The following is a 22241-nucleotide window of genomic DNA, read 5'->3' on the forward strand; positions in this document are numbered from 1 at the left end:
GTTTCTCAAATGTGAAAACACAATGACCCAAGAAAGCTGGTATTAAAGAGGCAGGTCCAGATGTTTGCAACTTTTGGGAAAAAGTACAGACCTGATAGAACTGTGTCTGAGTCAGTCCCCATTTGTCCTTAATGTTGTATATTACAAACTGAAGTGTCTGAAGGTAGCAGATGTTTAATGCTAGTGCCAAATTAGAGACCAGATAGATCTCCTGGATGTGAACAATGAGTACTAAGTCATACTAGGAAGTCGGCTGCACTATAACCTCATTTCAATGGCAGAAGCACTTACTGTCCCATGTTAAGATGATGCAGATGAGCCCAAAACTGATGATTCTGTCTGATGTGGAAATATCTGAAGTGGAACTGGTGCCTCCACAGAAGCTTTGCACAGTGGGACATTGCAGGGTTCAGGAGGACTCCCTGCTGATCTAATCAGTTCATCATCCTCCTGTGAGGCTCCTGAGGGAGCCAGGTCTGAGAACCTTCTAGCAACTGAGGAAAGTCACAGTCCAAATGCTACTTATACAGATGTGCCTGCTTTGTGTCTCTCCTGGCCAGATGCCATGTGTGTAAACAGGCAGGTCTCACCCTTCACATTTTTCTGGTATTTCTGAAGGTCCAAGTCCGTCCTTCATAAACTTTATAAAAACCTTGATTTGACTCAGGTTAGCTTCTTGGAGGAAGAAGGCTTTCATCAGCTCCACTACATGAGAACAGATACAAGTCACAACTTCAGTTCATTCCAAACACAGTGCCAAGCTCTGGAAACTTCGGCTACAAAGAGATGTATATTTATAGTTGGCATCTCCACGAGAGAAAGGAGATGTCTCATTTCATCTGTCTCGCTCACATTACGGCCCCAACACCCTTATGGGACCTAGCCAACCCAAGGTAAACACTCAAATACTTGTTGAATCAACAGATAAACTAAAATATATAAAAGGCCTTACATTCTTGCAACACTTAAATATGATTTGACCCAATTTCAATTGTATGAACTTTTTATAGGGAATTAATCAAGCAAATACTCAAATATTTACACAGATGCTCATCACTGTACTGTTTATAAAAACAGAGGAAAAAAAGGAAACCAAACTGAATTTTCAATAATAAGAGGTTGAAATGTTTTGTAGTCATCTGAAATATTTTAGAAGAATATTTCAGGGACTAGAAGGGTTATCACAACTTGTAATAATTTTAAAGGACATTTAAAGAAGTAACAATCTACTTTTTTTTTTTTTTTTAAGCACAATTATCTGATATAAGGGCCTTCCAGATAAATACAGCAGTACAGTTGGTTCTTTTTGTTAAGATTACATGCAACTTTAAAAATTTTCTTCCTTTTGCTTACCCATATTCTTTATTATTTGGTATAAAAAGAAATGTTAAAAATGAAAGCATCATTAGACAGACAAAGACTTACTGCTGTAAATGAATTGTCTCTCCCTAACATGTCCATATTTGTAGAAGAATTTCAAATTTGGGGATCTTAGCCTCAAAACCACCTTTCAACTTGCAGAAATACCAGGTTGCTCCACATGACAGACAAGACATGCTATCAAGTGGCCACTGGATGCCTGACTCTGGGCCTGGAGCACTGGGGACAATGGAAGAAGAGATAACCCGTGCCTTGAAGGGAACCAGAAAGACCCACGCAATGACACCTCAGAGGGGCAGGCCCTTGGAAGAAAAGAAGAGAGTGGGGAGATGAGGCAGAGAAAGCCTGGAGGGCAGTAGGAATTCCTGGAAAATAAAAGAACTGAAAACAGTTGGTTGGGTCAACTAAGCAGTCGTGGAGCCTCGTTTATGATAAGGCCAGCGATAGCACCTATTCCTGTTGGTGGAGCCAACAACCCACACTCTCCGCCAGGGGGGATGGCAGGGCCAGCGCTGTCTCCTAGCCCAGCTCCCTAATTGATTCTGCCTGTGCTACAAATGCAACCGACTCGCCAATTAGGGCAGAGCTGATTGAAGCTTGGCTGCATCTGTGGTTATTTCTTCTTTCCACACGTTTGTTGAGAGTGACACCGAACAGAGAGGGACCACCCACAAAAACCTTCAACTTCAGATAATGGAAATGTCTAAACAACAGCCGACACTGCACTGCTTCAACTCCAGTTTGCAATCTCAGATTATGGGGCTGGTGTTTTTTAAAAGGTCCCAGTGGAAGCTCCTTCTGAGGTGGTAGTAAAGAAGAGATACCTTCTGTAGAAACAAATTTAACACTGGTTCAAAAAAAGAAAAAAAGAAACACTAAAACTCAGCTACCTATCTCAAAAATCTCTACAATAATTCAGAACTCTTTTCTCCTTATTATTGTCTGAATGTTCTTTTGACATCATCTTATAAAGAGATAAAAATGAGGAAATATTCATTTTCAGAACTAAATAATTTGAGACCAATTCCAGGGACTGGCTTTGCATAAGAAAACATGTTTGGAAGGGCTCAGATTTAATGATCTGATGACACCATCCTGAAATTCTTACATTTTGGACAAGTGGCCCCTCATTTTCATTTTTCACTAGGCCCTGTAGATGATTTAGCCAAACCTGATGGCAGGTGTGGCTTGGGGCAGACACAGAGACAGGAACTTGGCACTGTATTGGAAGACTGTCTCTACTCACAGACTTCCGTCTCTACGTAAATGTTACTCATGTTCATCAATGCCTGGTTTTATTTCCCAGTGTCCTAAAAGGATAAAACAAGAACACAACATTTTATCCTTAACTTAGAACTGTACATGGAGTCCTTCACAACTATTAGTTTGATACGCTAGGTATTAAAATCATCTGGTGTCAAATATCAGGAAAAAATGAAGAGATTCAGAAGGCATCTCATAACCATGAAAATATTTAATATTTGAACTCTAAAAATAACTCAAATATTTAAGTCAGGCTCCCAAGGTTTAGAATGGAAACAGTAATGAGAGATCAGAAGATCCATGCTTAAGAAGCTTCCGCATTCAAACGAATCCAAGAATAGCTAATTTCTGTGGGGTGACTCAAGCAAAAGTTTTGGGGTTGTACTAGACCCCAGTGATGTCTAAATAATATGCTCATGAACAGACTGCAACAGAAGTACCAGCAACTTGTTAAAAACATCCTGTGGCTCCAGGCTGACAAATTCTAATCCAGGAGATCTCCAGTGGGCTCAGGAATCTACACATTGTTTAATACCTTTCTTGGGATTCTTATGCCTAGCTGCCAAGTTTTAATCATTCACCACCCTGATGACAAGAATAGGAATTTCAAAATTATTTAAGTTGAAATGCTTTTAGCCAAATGTGACCAGTCTCATCCAACATGATGTGTCCATGATAAAAATTGGAGTGATTGATTCTGGTCAGCTACTCTGGATCACACAAAACCAAGTGTAAGACCTCAGGCACACAATCTGGGCATCATCAAAAAACAATAGATAGATAAACATTTGATTATCAAGGAAAATGAGTCCCAAGTGAAGAAACCTCTAGGAAAGGAGGTCCAGAGCAGCATCCAGGGAGCAGAATGACAGGGAGGGCTCCAGACTTTGTGTCAGAGCTGCACTCAGTGAACTGCCCCTTCTAAGACCTGCAGCTTCCACACATGGCTCATTAGATGTACACACCGTGAAGCCAGGGTATGGAAGGCTTATGCAGCTGGCAAGGAAGGAAAGCAAAAAACAAGTACAGCAGGAGGCTCCATTTATGAGTTAGCTCCCTCGGTGCCTCACAGCACATCCCATTATGTTGGGTACTCGGCAGTCTGTAGTCCCTAAAACCAAACCAGTCCTTGAGAAAAAGCCAGGCATGTAGCTTTCTGACTTCCCTAGTGGTATTATCATGAGATAGCAGTTTCAATCAAGGCACACTGATTTGTGCTAGATACTCCCCTCCAAGATCCAGCGAGCTGCTAAATGAGGTCAATCCAGCTCAATCCAGTAAGAGTTTACAGCAAATACTCTAGAAATCTGCTAGACTTAAAGCAAATCTTTTTAAGTATTACAGATGGAAGAACATCTCTCTCTAAAGATAAGAGCAGCTACAGAAGCAAAAACACCTTCCGCTTTGTGCACTGAATGCCTTTAATGGAGAGGAGTGCTCTCGAATTAGCAACAGGGCACACACAATGTGTGAAGCCAGCTCAGGGGGCTTAGGCTGGAGGGAGTAAAGCTGCAGAAGCTTCCTACTGTTAGTTGTTGAGTCCTCTAACCAAGTGTGCCATTGTACCTCCCCCCACACACACCTGGGGAAGGGACAGGCTACATCAGACAATGATTGACGATGCAGAACTGAAGTCAGATAACAGCTCCTTCCTGAAAAATGCCTTTAGTGCCAATCCGATTCCAAAGTGTTTCAGGCAACTAACTGGCCGCAAACTCGAGGGTTGCACACAGCCTGTGCCAGCTGGCTTTCACCGCCAGGGCCTTGGCAGGCAGTGTGGAGGCTCTGGGCCTGGCATCTGGATGGTCCTCCCCAGGCTCAGTGGTGGCAGCTGAGGCAGAGACCCTGGCAGCTCCCTACTGTCCGCGGGCTCTGCCCATGTGGCCAGAGTGCTAGTTAATGCTTGGATGGCCTGACATCCACACACAGACTTAAGGAACATCACAAAGTGAAGTCACACGGCTTTAAGACTTTCAGGGGTTTCTCATAGGTCATTTTAACCAAATCTGGCGAAAGTAAGAGGTTTAATCCCTCAGAAATAATCTTAATTAGAAAGCAGACTGAAGGGCCATGTTTCACACTGCTGGGGTAATCTGCATATGAAAGTCCATTGTTCTGACTGCCAGATTCTTTTTGTTTTTTTCTTATTAGTTACTTTATTTGCATCTAGGTTCCTGTACAGTTAATTTATACAATTAATAGTGATTAAATGAATCAGCGGCATGACCTATTGGGAGCAGACATGCTAATGGGGTACACCTAGTGTTGCAGCCCAGCTAACAGGCACTGTCCATAATAAATAAGTGAAATGCTGAACTATCAGACCACTTTTTGCCTACAAAAATAGCAATTTAATAAGGTTGCTCATAATAGCTTTTTATTCTGATCAAGTTGCTCTGGATTCATTTTGTCCAAAATAAAATATGAGATTGCAGGGTAAGACTTCCTGTCCCAGAATCAGCGATGATCAAGTGGAAGGAGAGAGAAGATGAGGCTTTGGAAATTAAGGAGTCACAACTGATGTGTTGATATGTGAGGGAGGCATGGCTGGGTTCCCATCACCCTGACATTCACAATGTTCTAGTAGCTTACAGCACAATAGCTAAGGCGGCTGCACCTGCCACTCAACCAGGCAGGGCTTTACAGTGTGCTGCAGGACCTCGGGCCATTTGTACTTTCTTTTCTATTTTCACATCAGCGACACTTGACATAAAAATAACTTCAGTTCAGATCAGATCAGTCACTCAGTCATGTCCGACTCTTTGCGACCCCATGAATGGCAGCACACCAGGCCTCCCTGTCCATCACCAACTCCCAGAGTTCACTCAGACTCACATCCATCGAGTCAGTGATGCCATCCAGCCATCTCATCCTCTGTCCTCCCCTTCTCCTCCTGCCCCCACTCCCTCCCAGCATCAGAGTCTTTTCTAATGAGTCAACTCTTTGCATCAGGTGGCCAAAGACTGGAGTTTTAGCTTTAGCATCATTCCCTTCAAAGAAATCCCAGGGCTGATCTCCTTCAGAATGGACTGGTTGGATCTCCTTGCAGTCCAAGGGACTCTCAAGAGTCTTCTCCAACACCACAGTTCAAAAGCATCAATTCTTCGGCGCTCAGCTTTCTTCACAGTCCAACTCTCACATCCATACATGACCACAAGAAAAACCATAGCCTTGACTAGACGGACCTTTGTTGGCAAAGTAATGTCTCTGCTTTTGAATATGCTATCTAGGTTGGTAATAACTTTCCTTCCAAGGAGTAAGTGTCTTTTAATTTCATGGCTGCAGTCACCATCTGTAGTGATTTTGGAGTCCAGAAAAATAAAGTCTGACACTCTTTCCACTGTTTCCCTGTCTATTTGCCATGAAGTGGTGGGACCGGATGCCATGATCTTTGTTTTCTGAATGTTGAGCTTTAAGCCAACTTTTTCACTCTCCACTTTCACTTTCATCAAGAGGCTTTTGAGTTCCTCTTCACTTTCTGCCATAAGGGTGGTGTCATCTGCATATCCGAGGTTATTGATATTTTTCCCAGCAATCTTGATTCCAGCTTGGGTTGCTCTATTTACGATGATGCCCCAGCCCATATGTCTGCCTCCAAATGCTGACCTGTTTCCGTGCCACTTGGCAAGGTACAATTCCCATGATTGTTGACTAAATATTTGTGAAATCCTGGACAGCACATTCTAGCTTAACCGTTTGAGTGTTCCCATTAAAAATATCAAAAGGTGGATAAGCTTGGTGGTATGTATGAACATGAGAATTTCATGCAGAAGGGCGGTTGCTCTGGGGGAGATGCTATAGGAAGTCGCTTGTTCTGAGAACCGCAGTTTATTCCTTATATACTCTATCTTTCTATATGTTAAAATGTGGGGTAGAAAAACTAAACAAATCATTAATAATCATTATTACTTAAGTAAATTATCAATTACTCAAATTTGTTAAGATGCTGGCCCTGCAAAACACCTTAACGCCGTTCTCCCATTAAACCTTCCCAGAATCCTATGTGATAGTACAAGAAGGAAGGGGACAGAGGATGCTCACCTGTGTGACACAGGTGAGGTGACGCACACACTGCCTGACAGCTGCTCACTGTGGCCAGACTCACAGCCACATTAATTTGGTTCTTAACAATCAGGCATTTTTACCTCTAATACTACTTCTCTCTCCAAAATAGAGACTATTGATCTGAACTTCAATTCACCCCAACAATTCAACACTGTCATGCTAAACAGTAACTCTGGTAGATGTAAGCATATTGCTCTAACTTTTATCAAAATCCTAGACACTCCAAGCTGTTGCTTATATACTCTCAGCTGTTTTCATCTAAACCAGCTTTGGCCTTTTTTCCTTGCAAAATCAAGCTATCAGTTTCCATTTTCCAGCTGTCAATTTGTTTTCATTTGGAGAAGGTAATGGCACCCCACTCCAGTGCTCTTGTCTGGAAAATCCTATGGATAGAGGAGCCTGGTAGGCTGCGGTCCATGAGGTCACTAAGAGTTGGACACGATTGAATGACTTCACTTTGACTTTTCACTTTCATGCATTGGAGAAGGAAATGGCAACCCACTCCAGTATTCTTGCCTGGAGAATCCCAGGGACGGGGGAGCCTGGTGGGCTGCCGTCTATGGGGTCACACAGAGTCAGACACGATTGAAGTGACTTAGCAGCAGCAGCAGCAGCTTTTTCTTTTACTCTCAAGACCTAAGACTTCATTTTAAACTATAGCAGGATGAGAAAATGAATACTTCTTTCTCCATTCATTCACCTGTTTAGTCAGTAATATCTGAGCACTTGGCCAAGGGCTCCTTATAAGAGATTCAGCAGTGATCAAACACAGAGTGTGAGTGTCCACAGAGTGGTCTTTCAGGTAGTGAGTGACAGACAAATGAACAAGTAAATAAAAAGAAAGGAACATCTGTCACAAGGGCTCACATGTGTCAGAGTAAGGTTACATGGAGGACGGGTCAGAGAAGGTGACCTCTGGACTAAGATCTAACCAAAAATGAATGCTTCTTCTAGGAGGAGGAGTTGGTGCTGAGGCCCTACTGAGGTGGTAATGGGCATGGTGTAGAGTGTGATGACAAAGAAATCTACTCCATGCCCTGAGTGGATGAAGAAAGAGCACATGATGGTCAGGAGGCACTGCACTCACTATAAAGGAGGTTAGGTTTCATTTTAGGTGGAATAGGAAGTCCTGGAAGGGCTTTGATCAGGAGACTGACTTGATCTGATGAATCAAGTGCTACCTCCATTCAGTGCTCTTTATGGATGGCCTGGCCCTACGCTGCATGCAATAGAAACAGTAGCGAATACACACCATCAAGAAGACTCTGGCCACTGGGAAGGGAAGAGAGAAGCCAGATCACCACATGGCCTCATGGGGAAACCACAAAGGGCACTGTTATTTTATCTGACGTCAGACGGTGAAAAAGTTAACTGGGCACAAGAGATGCGGGAGAATAGGAAGGAAAAAAAAAATCTGTATGTTCCAGATGGAAAACGGAACATATGTAAGGCTTTAGAGGGTTCACACTGACTTCTAGGCTACAGAGATTTTAATATGACTAGAACAGGAAAGAAAGAGGGAAGGAAGGAGGGAGGGAGAGAAAGAGATGATGGAGAACAGGGGTGGGGGTAAATGTCATAATAGCAAGAGAAGAAAATGGATAGATAAATGAGAGGCATGGGATGGAAGACAATAAGGAGGGGACCAATAGTTCAGCATTTCAAGACAAGTTCTAGAGGTCTGCTATTCAACATCATGCTTGTAGTTCGCCTAACTATAGACTAGACCACAGCCAGTCTTTCGTGGTAAAATACATAACCTACCTTATTCTTGTTTAGAGTTGCACTGTGTTAAGTTACACTACATCTAAAAATGTTTGCTTCCATTTAAATTATTTTGAAATTTTCTCTGGATTTTAATGTACTATGATATTTTTAAAAGCAATGCAATTCTTACTACCTTTTATTAACTCTGAATTGAATAAAACTGGCTTAGTGTGTGTTTACTCTGCAATTTTCTCTCCCTTGGTGTTTGGGCAGCAGGGTTACTTTGTACTTACTGTTCATAACATACCCCTCACTCCCATAACATTGGCAAATTTGTACAACGGACACTCACTTGTTCACTGGATGCCCATAAAGCCATGATAAGTGGGAAGTTTCAGAATCCAGGATACCTCTTTTGACAAAGTTCAGGCTGACAGAAACAATACTAGGGAAAATTCAGCAACTCTGATGTGTATTTTTGTTAATTCACATAAGTTCAGTGTCTCCTGATCCCACGGGAAAAGATAAAAACTTTGGAGAAAGATGAGAGTGACATGGGTTTCTAAGATCAGTTGATTTAGAAATAAATAGAAATGCATCTTAAACAGAGCCATGAAATTCAGTGGATTTCAGAACATCTTCATTATAAAACCAGAGAAAAACCATATCACTAATCTTCCTTCCCATTCCGGAGAGAGACCATAGGAGGTTCATTTTAAGGTCTGATGAATGGTTCAGAAGGCCTGAAGTAGATCAGGACAAGAATTTACTCATTTGAATGTTATATTTAAACTCCAGGCTCACCCAATTTGTCATGGTTTCTCTTTCCTTAAAGAAAAAATATTTCAGTTATTTCGTACATAACGCAGCAAAAGAAAATTCTTTCTAGACAGTAAACAATGCCTTTAAAAGACAAAAGCTTAATAGAACCTCAAGATCACTTGTTCAGGAATGATGTGTCATGGGCCGTGTCAAGCAAAATCTCAGGAGATCTGTGAAACAAGACTATTCAGTCTGTCCAAGGCCAGTGTTTTTGCTATAACATTTTCTTTTATTTCAAGACATCAAGATGCTCTCATTCCTCTTTTAAATTTCTAAAGTGAATTTTATCAAATACTGCTTTAATTAAAATTATCCAGTTTTGATTTTTTAGGCGGTCATCTAAATATTTGGAAACCAGAGTTAGCTGTCAATGGACTAAAAGTACATAACGTAAAAATCCCAGGTGTCACCTTGTAGAAGCCCTTTCATTACCTGCAAGTAGCATTTCAGTGGCCATCAGGGAAACAGTCCACAGATGACAAGGTAAGAAAGAATCTGTTATTTCACTGTCATGAGAACTTCTCAGGAGGGAAATGGAGTTTTTGAGTGAAGAATGAAATATTCCAAAGGATTTGACACATTTTAGTCAGAATTACTGAACTAACAGGATGGAAGGCTAGCATCAATGTGTATGCACAATGCCAGTTATACACAGTTTATACAGGCCATAATCCCAATCCCTATTTCAAAAAGAACAAGAGAAAATGGCATCAAAGTTGCCATTCAGGGGACTGGACTGAACTAGACAGAGTAGTAAGGAATGTCAACCCTGGAATCAGATAATTTCATTCACAATCAAGTTCAGAATGTTCTGATTATATTCAAATGTAATTCATTTCATGCTTTTGTTTTCAACGTTTTGTGGATCTTCTATTGAAATGAAAGAAAAATTATTCAATGAGAATCCTCTCCCAGGTAGCTTATCCATTCATTCATTTATCCATCCATCCATCCATCCATTCATTCATTCATACTTCTACTGAGCATCAACCTTATAGGTACTGGCCTAGTTGCCCAGTCTTTTCATTCTGGAAAACCAAGCAGATCTGTCCAACACAGGCCTGCTTCGTTCCCACAGCTGTAGACACCCAGACTAGGCTGCTGGTTAGACTGTTCCACCCACTGGAGATGCAATTATGGATCCAGAATAGGCACCTGACCTTGCAGAATCAAAGTCTACAGAAGATACACAGGGGAGGCACTGAGGACAGTGGGGATGACTCTTCCTTCCTTCCTTTTCAAGACTGTTCATTATGTTAGGGCCTTCCTGTGCAGACTTTAGAATCTCCTTGTCTATGTCTACAAAAACCTTGCTGAAACTGCACTAAACCACAAAACATTTGGGCTTCCCTTGTGGCTCAGCTGGTAAAGAATCTGCCTGCAATGAGGGAGACCTTGGTTTGATCCCTGGGTTGGCAAGATCCCCTGGAGAAGGGAAAGGATATGCACTCCAGTATTCTGGCCTGGAGAATTTCGTGGACTGTACAGTCCATGGGGTCGCAAAGAGTCAGACACAACTGTGTGACTTTCACAAAACATTTACTGATCAATGTTTTGTTCAGTAAACTTAACTGACAATGTTAAGTTCACCGTCTTAAGTGGGTCCAGTTTGTAGCATCACAAAACAATTAGATTACTAATATCAAAGATCACTGATCACAGATCACCATAACTGTTGTAAAAACAGTGCCAACACTTTCTTGATGCAGGGTTACTAAAACTGCAATATTATTACAAAGTGCAACAAATTGAAGCAAAATAAAATGAGGTATACCTGTAATTGATTTCTGTTGTTGTTGTTTAGACACTGAGTCGTGTCTGACTCTTTTGCAGCCCGCTGGGCTCCTCTGTCCATGGGACTTCCCAGGTAAGAATATTGGAGTGGGTTGCCATTTCCTTCTCCAGGGGATTGTCCCGTCCCAGAGATCAAATCTGGGTCTCCTGGCAGAATATTTTTGCTCTTTATTATTTCTTTCCTTCTGTTTGCTTTGGGTTTATTTTGCTCTCCTTTTTCTAGTTTCTTTCAGTAAAAGTTAAATTATTATTGTGAGGCATTCCTCTTTAATGTAAGAATTCAGTGCTATAAATTTCCCTCTGGATGCTGTTATAGCTTTGTCCCACACATTTTGATACATTGTCTTTTCATTTTCATTCAGCTTTACATTTTAAAAATCACCTCCAAGATGTTCTCTGTGACCCATGAATTAGTTAGCAGTATATTGTTTAATTTAGAAATGTTTATAGAGATTTTTCTGATGTCTTTATGCTAATGATTTCTAATTTGATTCCATTATAATAATAAAAAATACTCTGCATCATTTTAACTCTTACACTTGCTGAGGTTTGTATTATGACCCAAGGTCTATCATTTCTCCTACTTTTTTGGCTGTGTGGCATGTGGGATCCTAGTTCCCTAACCAGGGACTGAACCCGGGCCCCCAGCAGTGGAAGTACAGAGTCTTTTACCTTTTGAGTTTTGGCCATGCCCCATGGCATGTAAGATCTTAGTTCCCTGACAGGGGTTGAACCCACATTCCCTGCATTGGAAGCATGGAGTCTTAACCCCTGAATTTTCAGGAAAGTCCCAGAAGCCCAGAGTCTTAACTGCGGGCAGTGCGTTCTAAGTCACTTCAGTCGTGTCCAACTCTTTGCTACCCTATGGGCTGAGCCCGCCAAGGTCCTCTGTCCACAGGATTCTCCAAGCAAGAATACTGGAGTAGGTTGCCATTTCCTTCTACAAAGGACAAATGGACCATGAGGGAATTCTCAGGATCTCTTTTATCCTGGCTAATGTTCAATGCTTATTTGAAAGAATATACATTGGACTGTTGTTGGGTAAAGAATGCAATGAATGGTAGCTAGATCTTATAGATTGATAGTGTTGCTCAGTTCCTCCATATCCCTGATGATTTTCAGTTTAATAGTCTAGCAATTCACAAATGTGAAGTGTACAAGTCCCCAATTATAACTGTAAGTTTTTCTATTTCTACTCTCAACACTTAATTTTTGCTTCATGTGTTTTGAAACTCCATAGTTTGGTCCAAACATACTTAAAATCATTCTTTCTTCCTGGTGGATTGACACTTATCATTATATACTGCCCCTCTTTGTCTCTAGTATTTTTCTTTGCTCTGAAGATGACTATATTAATATAACCACTTACATTTCTTTTAAAGCTTGCATACTGTATCTTTTCCCATCATTTTACTTATAACAAGTAAAATGTATTAGAAGCAAATTTCTTGTAGTAAGCATATGGTTGGCTCATATTTTTTCAGATCTACTTGGCCAATCTCTATCTTTTAATTGGTGTGCCTAGACCATTCACATTGGAGAAGGAAATGGCAACCCACTCCAGTGTTCTTGCCTGGAGAATCCCAGGGACGGGGGAGCCTGATGGGCTGCTGTCTATGGGGTCGCACAGAGTCAGACATGACTGAAGTGACTTAGCAGCTTAGCAGCAGACCATTCATGTTTAAAATAACCAGTGATATGTTAGAGATTGAGTCTTCCTTTTTATCTTTTTTACCTGCCCATTTTTTCTTAATTTCTCATCTCTAATTCTCTTTTCTTACATTTTTCTGAGCTACTTTAAGAAAAATAACTAATTAGCATTTTGAGATATAAATATAAACCTTTTGATTTTCCTAAAAGAAGCAGCTCACTTTTGCAATACAAAATACAACATAACAATATTTGTGCAAGGCATATGTTAAGATTAGAATACCATCTTCTGAATTTCACCAAAGCATGAAAAGTTTGACAGGTCAATATTCACATCCAGTTTCTTGCCCCCTGAAAATGCAATTTATTTATTTATTCACATCTGGTTTCTTGCCCCCTGAAAATGCAATTTATTTATTTATTAATTTTTAATTACTTTTTAAGTATTCCTCATTTTATTGTTTTCACAATGGTTGCTCTAGGTACTATAATATAAAAATGCAATTTATCACATTTTATTGATATCAGCATTTACTACTTCCAGTGAAATGTAGAAATCTTATTTCTAATTAGGTTCCTTTACCTTCCACACTTGCAAAAAAAATAACTGTCTTAAGAATTTCCTCAACCAAAAAAAAAAAAAAAAAAAAAGAATTTCCTCAACAGATTTTGGGTACCACATCAGATGAAGCTATAATTCTTGTTTCAACTATCAAATATGATTTGAGAATCTTGGAAGGTGTGGAGAAAGGGAACCCTCTCACACTGTTTGTGGGAATGTAAACTGGAACAGCCACTATAAATAACAATATGGAGGTTTCTCAAAAACTAAAAACTGAGTTGCCATACGATCCAGCAATCCTACCCCTGGACATATACCCAGATAAAAGTATAATTTGAAAAGATACATGCACCCTTTGTTCGTAGCAAGACTGCTTACAATAGCCAAGACAGGGAAACAACCTAAATGTCCATTGACAGATGAATGGATGAAGAAGATGTGATACACTCACACAAAACTGTTATTCGCCATTAAAAATAATGAAATAATGGCATTTACAGCAACATGGGTGGACCTAGAGATTATCATACTAAGCAAAGTAAGTCAGAAAGAGAAAGACAAGGGACTTTCCTGATGGTCCAGTGGTTAAGAATCTGCCTGCTGAGGCAGGGGACATAGGTTTTGATCCCTGGTCCAGGAAGATCTCACATGCCACAGGGCAACTACTGAGCCTGTGTGCCTAGAGCCTGTGCTCTGCAACAAGAGAACCCACCGCAATGAGAAGCTCACACACCACAACAAAGAGTAGCCCCCCTCACCACAACCAGAGAAAGCAACAAAGACCCAGGGCAGCCTAAATAAATAAATAAAATTTAAAAAAGAAAGACAAAGACAAATACCATGTGATATCATTTGTGAAATCTATAATACGATACAAATGAACTTATCTACAAAAGAAAAACAGGCTTACAGACTTAGAGAACAGATTTGTAGTTATCAAAGGAGAGGGGGATGGGAGAGGGAAGGATTGGGAGTGTGGGATTAGTAGATGCAAACTATTATATATAGGATGGATAAATAGCAAAGTCCTACTGTATAGCACAGGGAACTATAATTCAAAAATCCTGTGAGTAAACTATAGTGGAAAAGTTTTCATATATATATATACACACACACACACACACACACACACATATATATATGTATAACTAAGTCACTTTGCTGTACAGCAGAAATTAAAACTTTGTAAATCAACTGTTGTTATTGTTGTTTAGTTGCTAAGTCATATCTAACTCTTTTGTGACCCCACAGACTGTAGCCCACCTGAATCCTCTCTCCATGGGATTTCCCAGGCAAGAATACTGGCCATTTCCTTCAACAGGGGATCTTCCCAACTCCGGGATCCTGAACCCACATCTCCTGCTTGACAGGTGGATTCCTAACCACAGAGCCACCTGGGAACTTCAATAAAAACTTTTTTTAAATCTCCTGAGAATTAAGATACTATATTATACTTACTCCTATATTTAACCAATTCTTTCCTTTCTGAAGCTTCAAGCTTTTTTTCTGTTATTTCCTTTCTGCTTGGAGAAATTCTCTAATCTCTAATGGCAGGTTTGCTGGCAAGAAAATTCTCATAGTTTTCCTTCATCTGAACATGTCTTTATTCCTCCATTCATGAACAATTTTTTTCACTGAATATAGAATACTGGTGGACAGTGCACTTCTTTCAATATTTGAAAAATGCTATGGCAATTCCCTCCGGTCTCCATGATTTCATATGAAAAATCTGCTGTTATTCAAATTGTTATTTTACATAATATGTCCTTTCTCTCTGGCAGATTTCACTTTTTTTCCCTTATGTAGGATCCCTGGATGGGGAAGATCTTCTGGAGAAGGAAATGGTAATACACTTCAGTATTCTTGCCTCAAAAATTCCATGGACAGTGGAGCCTGGTGGGCTACAGTCCACGGGGTCACAAAGAGACACGACTGAGGTGACTTGAGAGAAAAACATCTATTTCTGCTTTATCGACTATGCCAAGGCCTTTGACTGTGTGGATCACAACAAACTGTGGCAAATGCTTCAAGACATGGGAATACAGACCACCCAACCTGCCTCCTGAGAAATCTGTATATAGGTCAAGAAGCAACAGTTAGAACTGGACATGGAACAACAGACTAGTTCCAAATAGGGAATGGAGCACATCAAGGCTGTATATTGTCACCCTGCTTATTTAACTTATATGCAGAGTACATTATGAGAAATGCTGGGCTGGATGAAGCACAAGCTGGAATCAAGATTGCCAGGAGAAATATCAATAATCTCAGAGATGTAGATGACACCACCCTTATGGCAGAAAGTGAAGAAGATTTAAACAGCCTCTTGATGAGAGTGAAAAAGGAGAGTAAAAAGTTGGCTTAAAGCTCAACATTCAGAAAACGAAGATCATGGCATCTGGTCCCATCACTTCATGGCAAATAGACAGGGAAACAGTAGAAACAGCAACAGACTTTATTTTCTTGGGCTCCAAAATCACTGCAGATGGTGACTGCAGCCATGAAATTAAAAGACACTTGCTCCTTGGATGAAAAGTTATGACCAACCTAGACAGCATATTAAAAAACAGAGACATTACTTTGCCAACAGAGTTCCATCTAGTCAAAGCTATGGTTTTTCCAGTAGTCATGTATGGATGTGAGAGTTGGACCATAAAGAAAGCTGAGCACTGAAGAATTGATGCTTTTCAACTGTGGTGTTGGAGAAGACTCTTGAGAGTCGCTTGGACTACAAGGAGATCCAACCAGTTCAACCTAAAGGAAATCAGTCCTGAATATTCATTGGAAGGACTGATTCTGAAGCTGAAGCTCCAATACTTTGGCCACCTGATGTGAAGAACTGGTATTGTAAGTAGGTAGCAGGCAAAATGGCAACAATTGAGGAAGTAGATCTATCTCCTTATTTTCTTCCAATACCTGTCTGTAAAATTTATACTGTTACATAATCATTTCCAAGTGTCATGAATCTCTTCAGGCTTGAAGAGCTATTTATCAAAATGTAAATAACTCTTGTGAAGGAATGGATCTTAACTATATGTTTGATATACTTTAATTAACAATTAATTAAATACATGGACATCAGTCTTGAATATTCATTGGAAGGACTGATGCTGAAGCTGAAACTCCAATACTTTGACCACCTGATGTGAAGAACTGACTCATTGGAAAAGACCCTGATGTTGGAAAAGATTGAAGGTGGGAGGAGAAGGAGACGACAGAGGATGAGATGGTTGGATGGCATCACCGATGCGATGGACATGAGTTTGAATAAGCCCCAGGAGTTGTTGATGGACAGGGAGGCCTGGTGTGCTGCAGTCCATGGGGTCGCAAAGAGTTGGACACGACTGAGCGACTGAACTGAACTGAACTGAGGTGACTTCACACACACACATACACACACATGATTATATTTAATTATACTGTCTTCCCATGCATTTACTTGGATTCATCCAATTTGTAATTTGCTCAGCCTCTTGAACATGCACTAATTTGGGGAAGTTTTCAGCCAATATATTTTTAAATATCTATCCAGTCTCACTCTCTCATCTCCTGAGATGTTTATGACATGAATGCTAGCCCAATGCTGTCTCATGCGTCCCTTAGACTCTTGTCATTTCATTCCAATCTATGTTCTCTCTGTTGCACAGGCTGGATAATTTCTATTGATCTATCTTGAAGTTTACTGATTCTATCTTCTGTCATCTCCAATTGAGCTGATCCAGTGAGCTTTTTATTTTGGTGACTGTATTTTTCAGTTCTATAATTTCCATTTGGCTCTTTTTTATAATTTATATTTCTTTGTTGAGACTTTATATTGTTTACATTTATTTCAAGAGAATTCCTAACTGCTTTTGAAACATTTCAATTTTTAAAGCATTATTTTTTAAATTTAAATTTCAACATCTGATTCTTATTAATACTGGCTTCTGTTTGTGTGATTTTTGTCAGTACCTGTTTTGGGCACAGGCAGGAAACTTCTGCAGTTCTCTATTTGGGGTACATGGGAATCAATAAGAAACCCAGGGAACTTGTCTTCATGTCTTTAAGACTGGGCAGTTCACTTTTTTTCTGCCTTGCATGTCTTCCTATATTCATTGGTGGTGTTATTGCCACGGTTTTTCAGTTGCAAGGGGAGGGATCTAATTAAAATATGGCTACTCTGTACTGGCAGAATCAAAAGTCTGGGTTAATTTTAATAAAAACTACTTCAAATGTCAACATTCAAACGTTCAAAGGCAATTTTAAGTGAAGTTCTTTTCTCACATTCTCTAATAATTTTTTCATTCATAAGACTTCATATCTCCAAACATCACACTGCCTGTGTACATTTAGGAATCCACCTGAAGGAAGCATTTTAAGCATCTTTTCTATTTATTGTTGCAAGCACCATCACTGGACACCTTCTTAAGACTCTGGAAGATCTTCCAGTGCTACAAAATTGGTAAGCGGGTGAACTCTAGACCCAGGCAATGGCCAACAAAAGAGAAAGTCCCTAGAGAAATTTGGCTGTAAGTTTATTTTTTCCTGCTGCTGCTGCTGCTAAGTCGCTTCAGTCGTGTCCAACTCTGTGCAACCCCATAGATGGCAGCCCACCAGGCTCCCCCATCCCTGGGATTCTCCAGGCAAGAACACTGGAGTGGGTTGCCATTTCCTTCTCCAATGCATGAACGTGAAAAGTGAAAGTGAAGTCGCTCAGTTGTGTCCGGCTCTGAGCGACCCCATGGACTGCAGCCTACTAGGCTCCTCCATCCATGGGATTTTCCAGGCAAGAGTACTGGAGTGGGGTGCCATTGCCTTCTCCGTATTTTTTCCTACGTTACCCTAAAAAATAACCATAAACAAACAGTCCCTGGATACACTTGTTCTTTGAACTACAAGGTACTTCCTTCTCTTTCCTAAAAGCAAAGCTTATTATAGTGTGCTTCTCCCTCAGACTGAAGGTTGGATATTAACTCTGGTATACCTTCTCCTCTCACTCTGTGTTCCAGTTGTACTGAATTTCTCCCAATCCTCTAGGCTCACTCCCTCAGCGATGCCCACACTTCTACTCCCTGCATCTAGCATAGCACCAATGGCACTCCCTCCCCATCTGGGCCAGCGGTTCTTCCTAGCACATGCATAGAACGTCACAGAGTGCTACCTTGCCCACTGCCTAAGCCATACCTGCTCTCTAAGGGAGGAGCATTATTTTATTGTATCCACATAGCACGTACAACCAAATAAAGTGAGTAATGGCAGTGTTGAGTCCCAGGAGGTGTGATATTTTTGCAGCCACAGCTACACTTTTGACCTAAATTGTCAGCTGGCCCTGCGGAGGTCACGCGATGGCTGTGACGGTGGCACTGGCATATTTAAAGGGCAAAGGAAAACCGACTTTCATAGAAATGCATCTTGGAAATTCTCCAGGAATGCTCCAATCGTAAAGGAAACTTTTATTCAATTAACATACCTTTATTTTGTTTCCGACAATATATTTATGGAGCAGGCAATGCTCAGAGCATTAAGGATACAGTCAAGAGTAACGTAGTCCCTATCCTTGCAACACTTACCTTCTAATCCAGGAAGTTACCCCAATATTTCCCAACAGTTACTTAATCACTTTTACTAAGTGCAAGAAGAGATGTAGCAAGTGGGTTCAATTTTCATTGAAATCTCATCAACAGCTGTATGCTTTCAATGGTGTCAATATGGGTGAAAAGCACAACACAGGTTGTGCTTAGAGCAAAAGAAAGAGAAAATCAATGTGAATGCTTCATAACCAGTGAGCATAACTCAATATATTTCACTGCCATGATTTTACTTAGGTCTCTTCATAAATGTTCTACACACTTGGGTTCCAAGGCCCTCAATGAAAGGGCAGTACATTTGATGAGTTTCTAAAATCTAGGACAGAATTATTGCAAGCGATCACTGTGAGGGAGTGGGTGTGCCAGGCACCTGCCCAGCAGCAGGCCTTACCTCTTTGTTTGTCCTATCAGCTTGCACCAATGTCCCATTCAGGCATGGTTCCACGTAGTGAAGCTCCTCATTATACTGCAAAGGGGAGAAACAGTCAAAAGTAAACAATTAAGCATATGAAGGGTACTCGATAATTTAAAGATAACACATACAAACAAAAAAGCAGCATGATCACAGGCTCAATTCGTTTCTGTAAGGTGACTTTATCAGTTGGTGGTCCTGTTTAAAAAATTGTGTTTAAGTACAAAGACAGACTTTATTCATTTCTTGTTTGAGTGGGGAACTTGTAGAGCACATGTTGGTAGATGACAGTGACCAGAGTGTACACAGGTAACTGATAATCCTTCAGGGGTGACTCCAAACACAGGGGTTCCTAGGGTATGGCTGATAGCACGTGGTCCAGCTGAGATCTAAATAGTGTTCAAGACTTGGGTGGATATGACTCTAGCTCCTGCCTTTGGTTTCATGGAGCCACGGAACCCATATGCAGGTCACGTATGAGTGATGACAGAAGGTTGGAAAGCAGAGATCTTGATGTTCCCCTATAGGAGGCTTTTTGGTATTAGTCAGAGCAGTATACACGTGTAGTGACACCACTGTCCACATAAACCAATGCCAGGAATCATTTTGATTCCAGAATACCCAGATAATAAAGCTTTGTTTTTGTCTAAAGCTCAAAACTTGGAAGAAAATATTTGAGTGTTCTTATTTTAATTTTTCTCATCAAGCATGGTACTCTGCACTGTAGCTAGACTGGAACATTTCAAAACACAAATCTAATCATACCCTCTCTTGTCAATGCAATTCAGAGCTCCCCTTTGCTCTGCAGAGGAACATTCCTAGGGCTTGGCAGGGCTCTGGACACTTGGCCCCATTAACCCTTCTGTCATCTTCACCCATTAGCCGCCCCCCCATAAACTCAGCACTGCTGTCCCTTCAGTCGTGTCCGACTCTGTGCGACCCCATAGACGGCAGCCCACCAGGCTCCCCCATCCCTGGGATTCTCCAGGCAAGAACACCGGAGTGGGTTGCCATTTCCTTCTCCAGTGTGTGAAAGTGAAGTTTCTCAGTCATGTCCGACTCTTAGTGACCCCATGGACTACAGCCCACCAGGCTCCTCTGTCCATGGGATTTTCCAGGCAAGAGTACTGGAGTGGGGTGCCATTGCCTTCGCCACATAAACTCAGCACTGGTGAGCCCTAATTCCCTTCCTGTCCTCTGAGATGACCCATCTTTACCTTCAGGCCTTCCACCACTGGGCCTCCTGCCTGAAGTTCTCCTTTGGCATCTCCCAAATGGTGCCTGTCTATTCATCCTCTGGGCCACCTCATTCTTACTTCCTCTGGGAAGTAACCTCTGTTGACTGATTTGGTCTAATGTGATGATATGTCCATTCCTAAAGCTTAATTTCTTTTATTTTTGAAGTATAATTATTCTTAGTCAATCACAGGTATTTGGTCCCCCTCTGTTGGATACAGAACTTCATAACATGTCTTGCAACTGGGAGTGGTCAAGTAATCCAATCCTAGCCAATAAAACACAAGAGGTAAGTTTTCTGGGCAGTTTCCATAAACTTTTTTTCCTTTCCACTAAAGGAAAACTCAGAATTCTATATCCATTGCCTTCTTTCCCTCTTGGGATGCTACTGTGGAGCTGCAGCAGCTATTTTGTAACCATGAGGTTCCAAAGTTGACAAGGTTAAAAATGGACAGCAAGGCTCAAGAAAGACAGAGCAGGAAGACAGATCAAGTGTGGGTCCTTGTGACACTGTTGAACCACTGTACCAAACTGCAGTTGCTCTCCTTGAGGCCTCTCCATGAGATTATGAGATGTCTACATAATGAAGCAACTTTCATTCAGTTGTTCCGTAACTTACAGCCCAAAACTTTTCAACTATATTTTCCAGGTAAAACTTTATATTTCCAGGGAAAACTTTTCTAGGTAAAATTTTATATTTTGCCTGAAACACATTCACATATTGATTCTTGAGTTCAGTTCAGTCACTTAGTCGTGTCCGACTCTTTGCGACCCCATGAATTGCAGCACGACAGGCCTCCCTGTCTATCACCAACTCCCGGAGTTCACTCAAACTCACGTGCATCGTGTCGGTGATGCCATCCAGCCATCTCATCCTCTGTCCTCCCCTTCTCCTCCTGCCCTCAATCCCTCCCATCATCAGAGTCTTTTCCAATGAGTCAACTCTATGCATGAGGTAGCCAAAGTGCTGGAGTTTCAGCTTTAGCATCATTCCTTCCAAAGAAATCCCAGGGCTGATCTCCTTCAGAATGGACTGGGTGGATCTCCTTACAGTCCAAGGGACTCTCAAGAGTCTTCTCCAACACCACAGTTCAAAAGCATCAATTCTTTGGTGCTCAGCCTTCTTCACAGTCCAACTCTCACATCCATACTTGACCACTGGAAAAACCATAGCCTTGACTAGATGGACCTTTGTTGGCAAAGTAATGTCTCTGCTTTTGAATATGCTATCTAGGTTGGTCATAACTTTCCTTCCAAGGAGTAAGTGTCTTTTAATTTCATGGCTGCAGTCACCATCTGCAGTGATTTTGGAGCCCAAAAAAATAAAGTCTGACACTGTTTCTACTGTTTCCCCATCTATTTCCCATGAAGTGATGGGACCAGATGCCATGATCTTCATTTTCTGAATGTTGAGCTTTAAGCCAACTTTTCCCTCTCCTCTTTCACTTTCATCAAGAGGCTTTTGAGTTCCTCTTCACTTTCTGCCATAAGGGTGGTGTCATCTACATCTCTGAGGTTATTGATATTTCTCCCAGAAATCTTGATTCCAGCTTGTGCTTCTTCCAGTCCAGCGTTTTTCATGATGTACTCCGCATAGAAGTTAAATAAGCAGGGTGACAATATACAGCCTTGACGTACTCCTTTTCCTATTTGGAACCAGTCTGTTGTTCCATGTCCAGTTCTAACTGTTGCTTTCTGACCTGCATATAGGTTTCTCAAGAGGCAGGTCAGGTGGTCTGGTATTTCCATCTTTTGAAGAATTTTCCACAGTTTATTGTGATCC

The 22241-nt window shown here is 41.0% G+C and overlaps 1 protein-coding gene across 1 annotated transcript in view; it reads right to left on the minus strand.

Moving 5' to 3' along the window:
• CACNA2D3 (calcium voltage-gated channel auxiliary subunit alpha2delta 3) overlaps nt 1-22241 on the minus strand; it is a 908562-nt gene that overhangs the window by 408741 nt on the left and 477580 nt on the right. The window contains exon 9 of the mRNA XM_055556946.1: nt 19202-19276. Coding sequence (XP_055412921.1) covers nt 19202-19276 — 75 coding nt within the window. The remainder of the gene's footprint in view (nt 1-19201; nt 19277-22241) is intronic.

The sequence above is a fragment of the Bubalus kerabau genome, chromosome 20, assembly GCF_029407905.1.
Source record: "Bubalus kerabau isolate K-KA32 ecotype Philippines breed swamp buffalo chromosome 20, PCC_UOA_SB_1v2, whole genome shotgun sequence".
In the NCBI taxonomy this organism is placed as follows: Eukaryota; Metazoa; Chordata; class Mammalia; order Artiodactyla; family Bovidae; genus Bubalus; species Bubalus kerabau.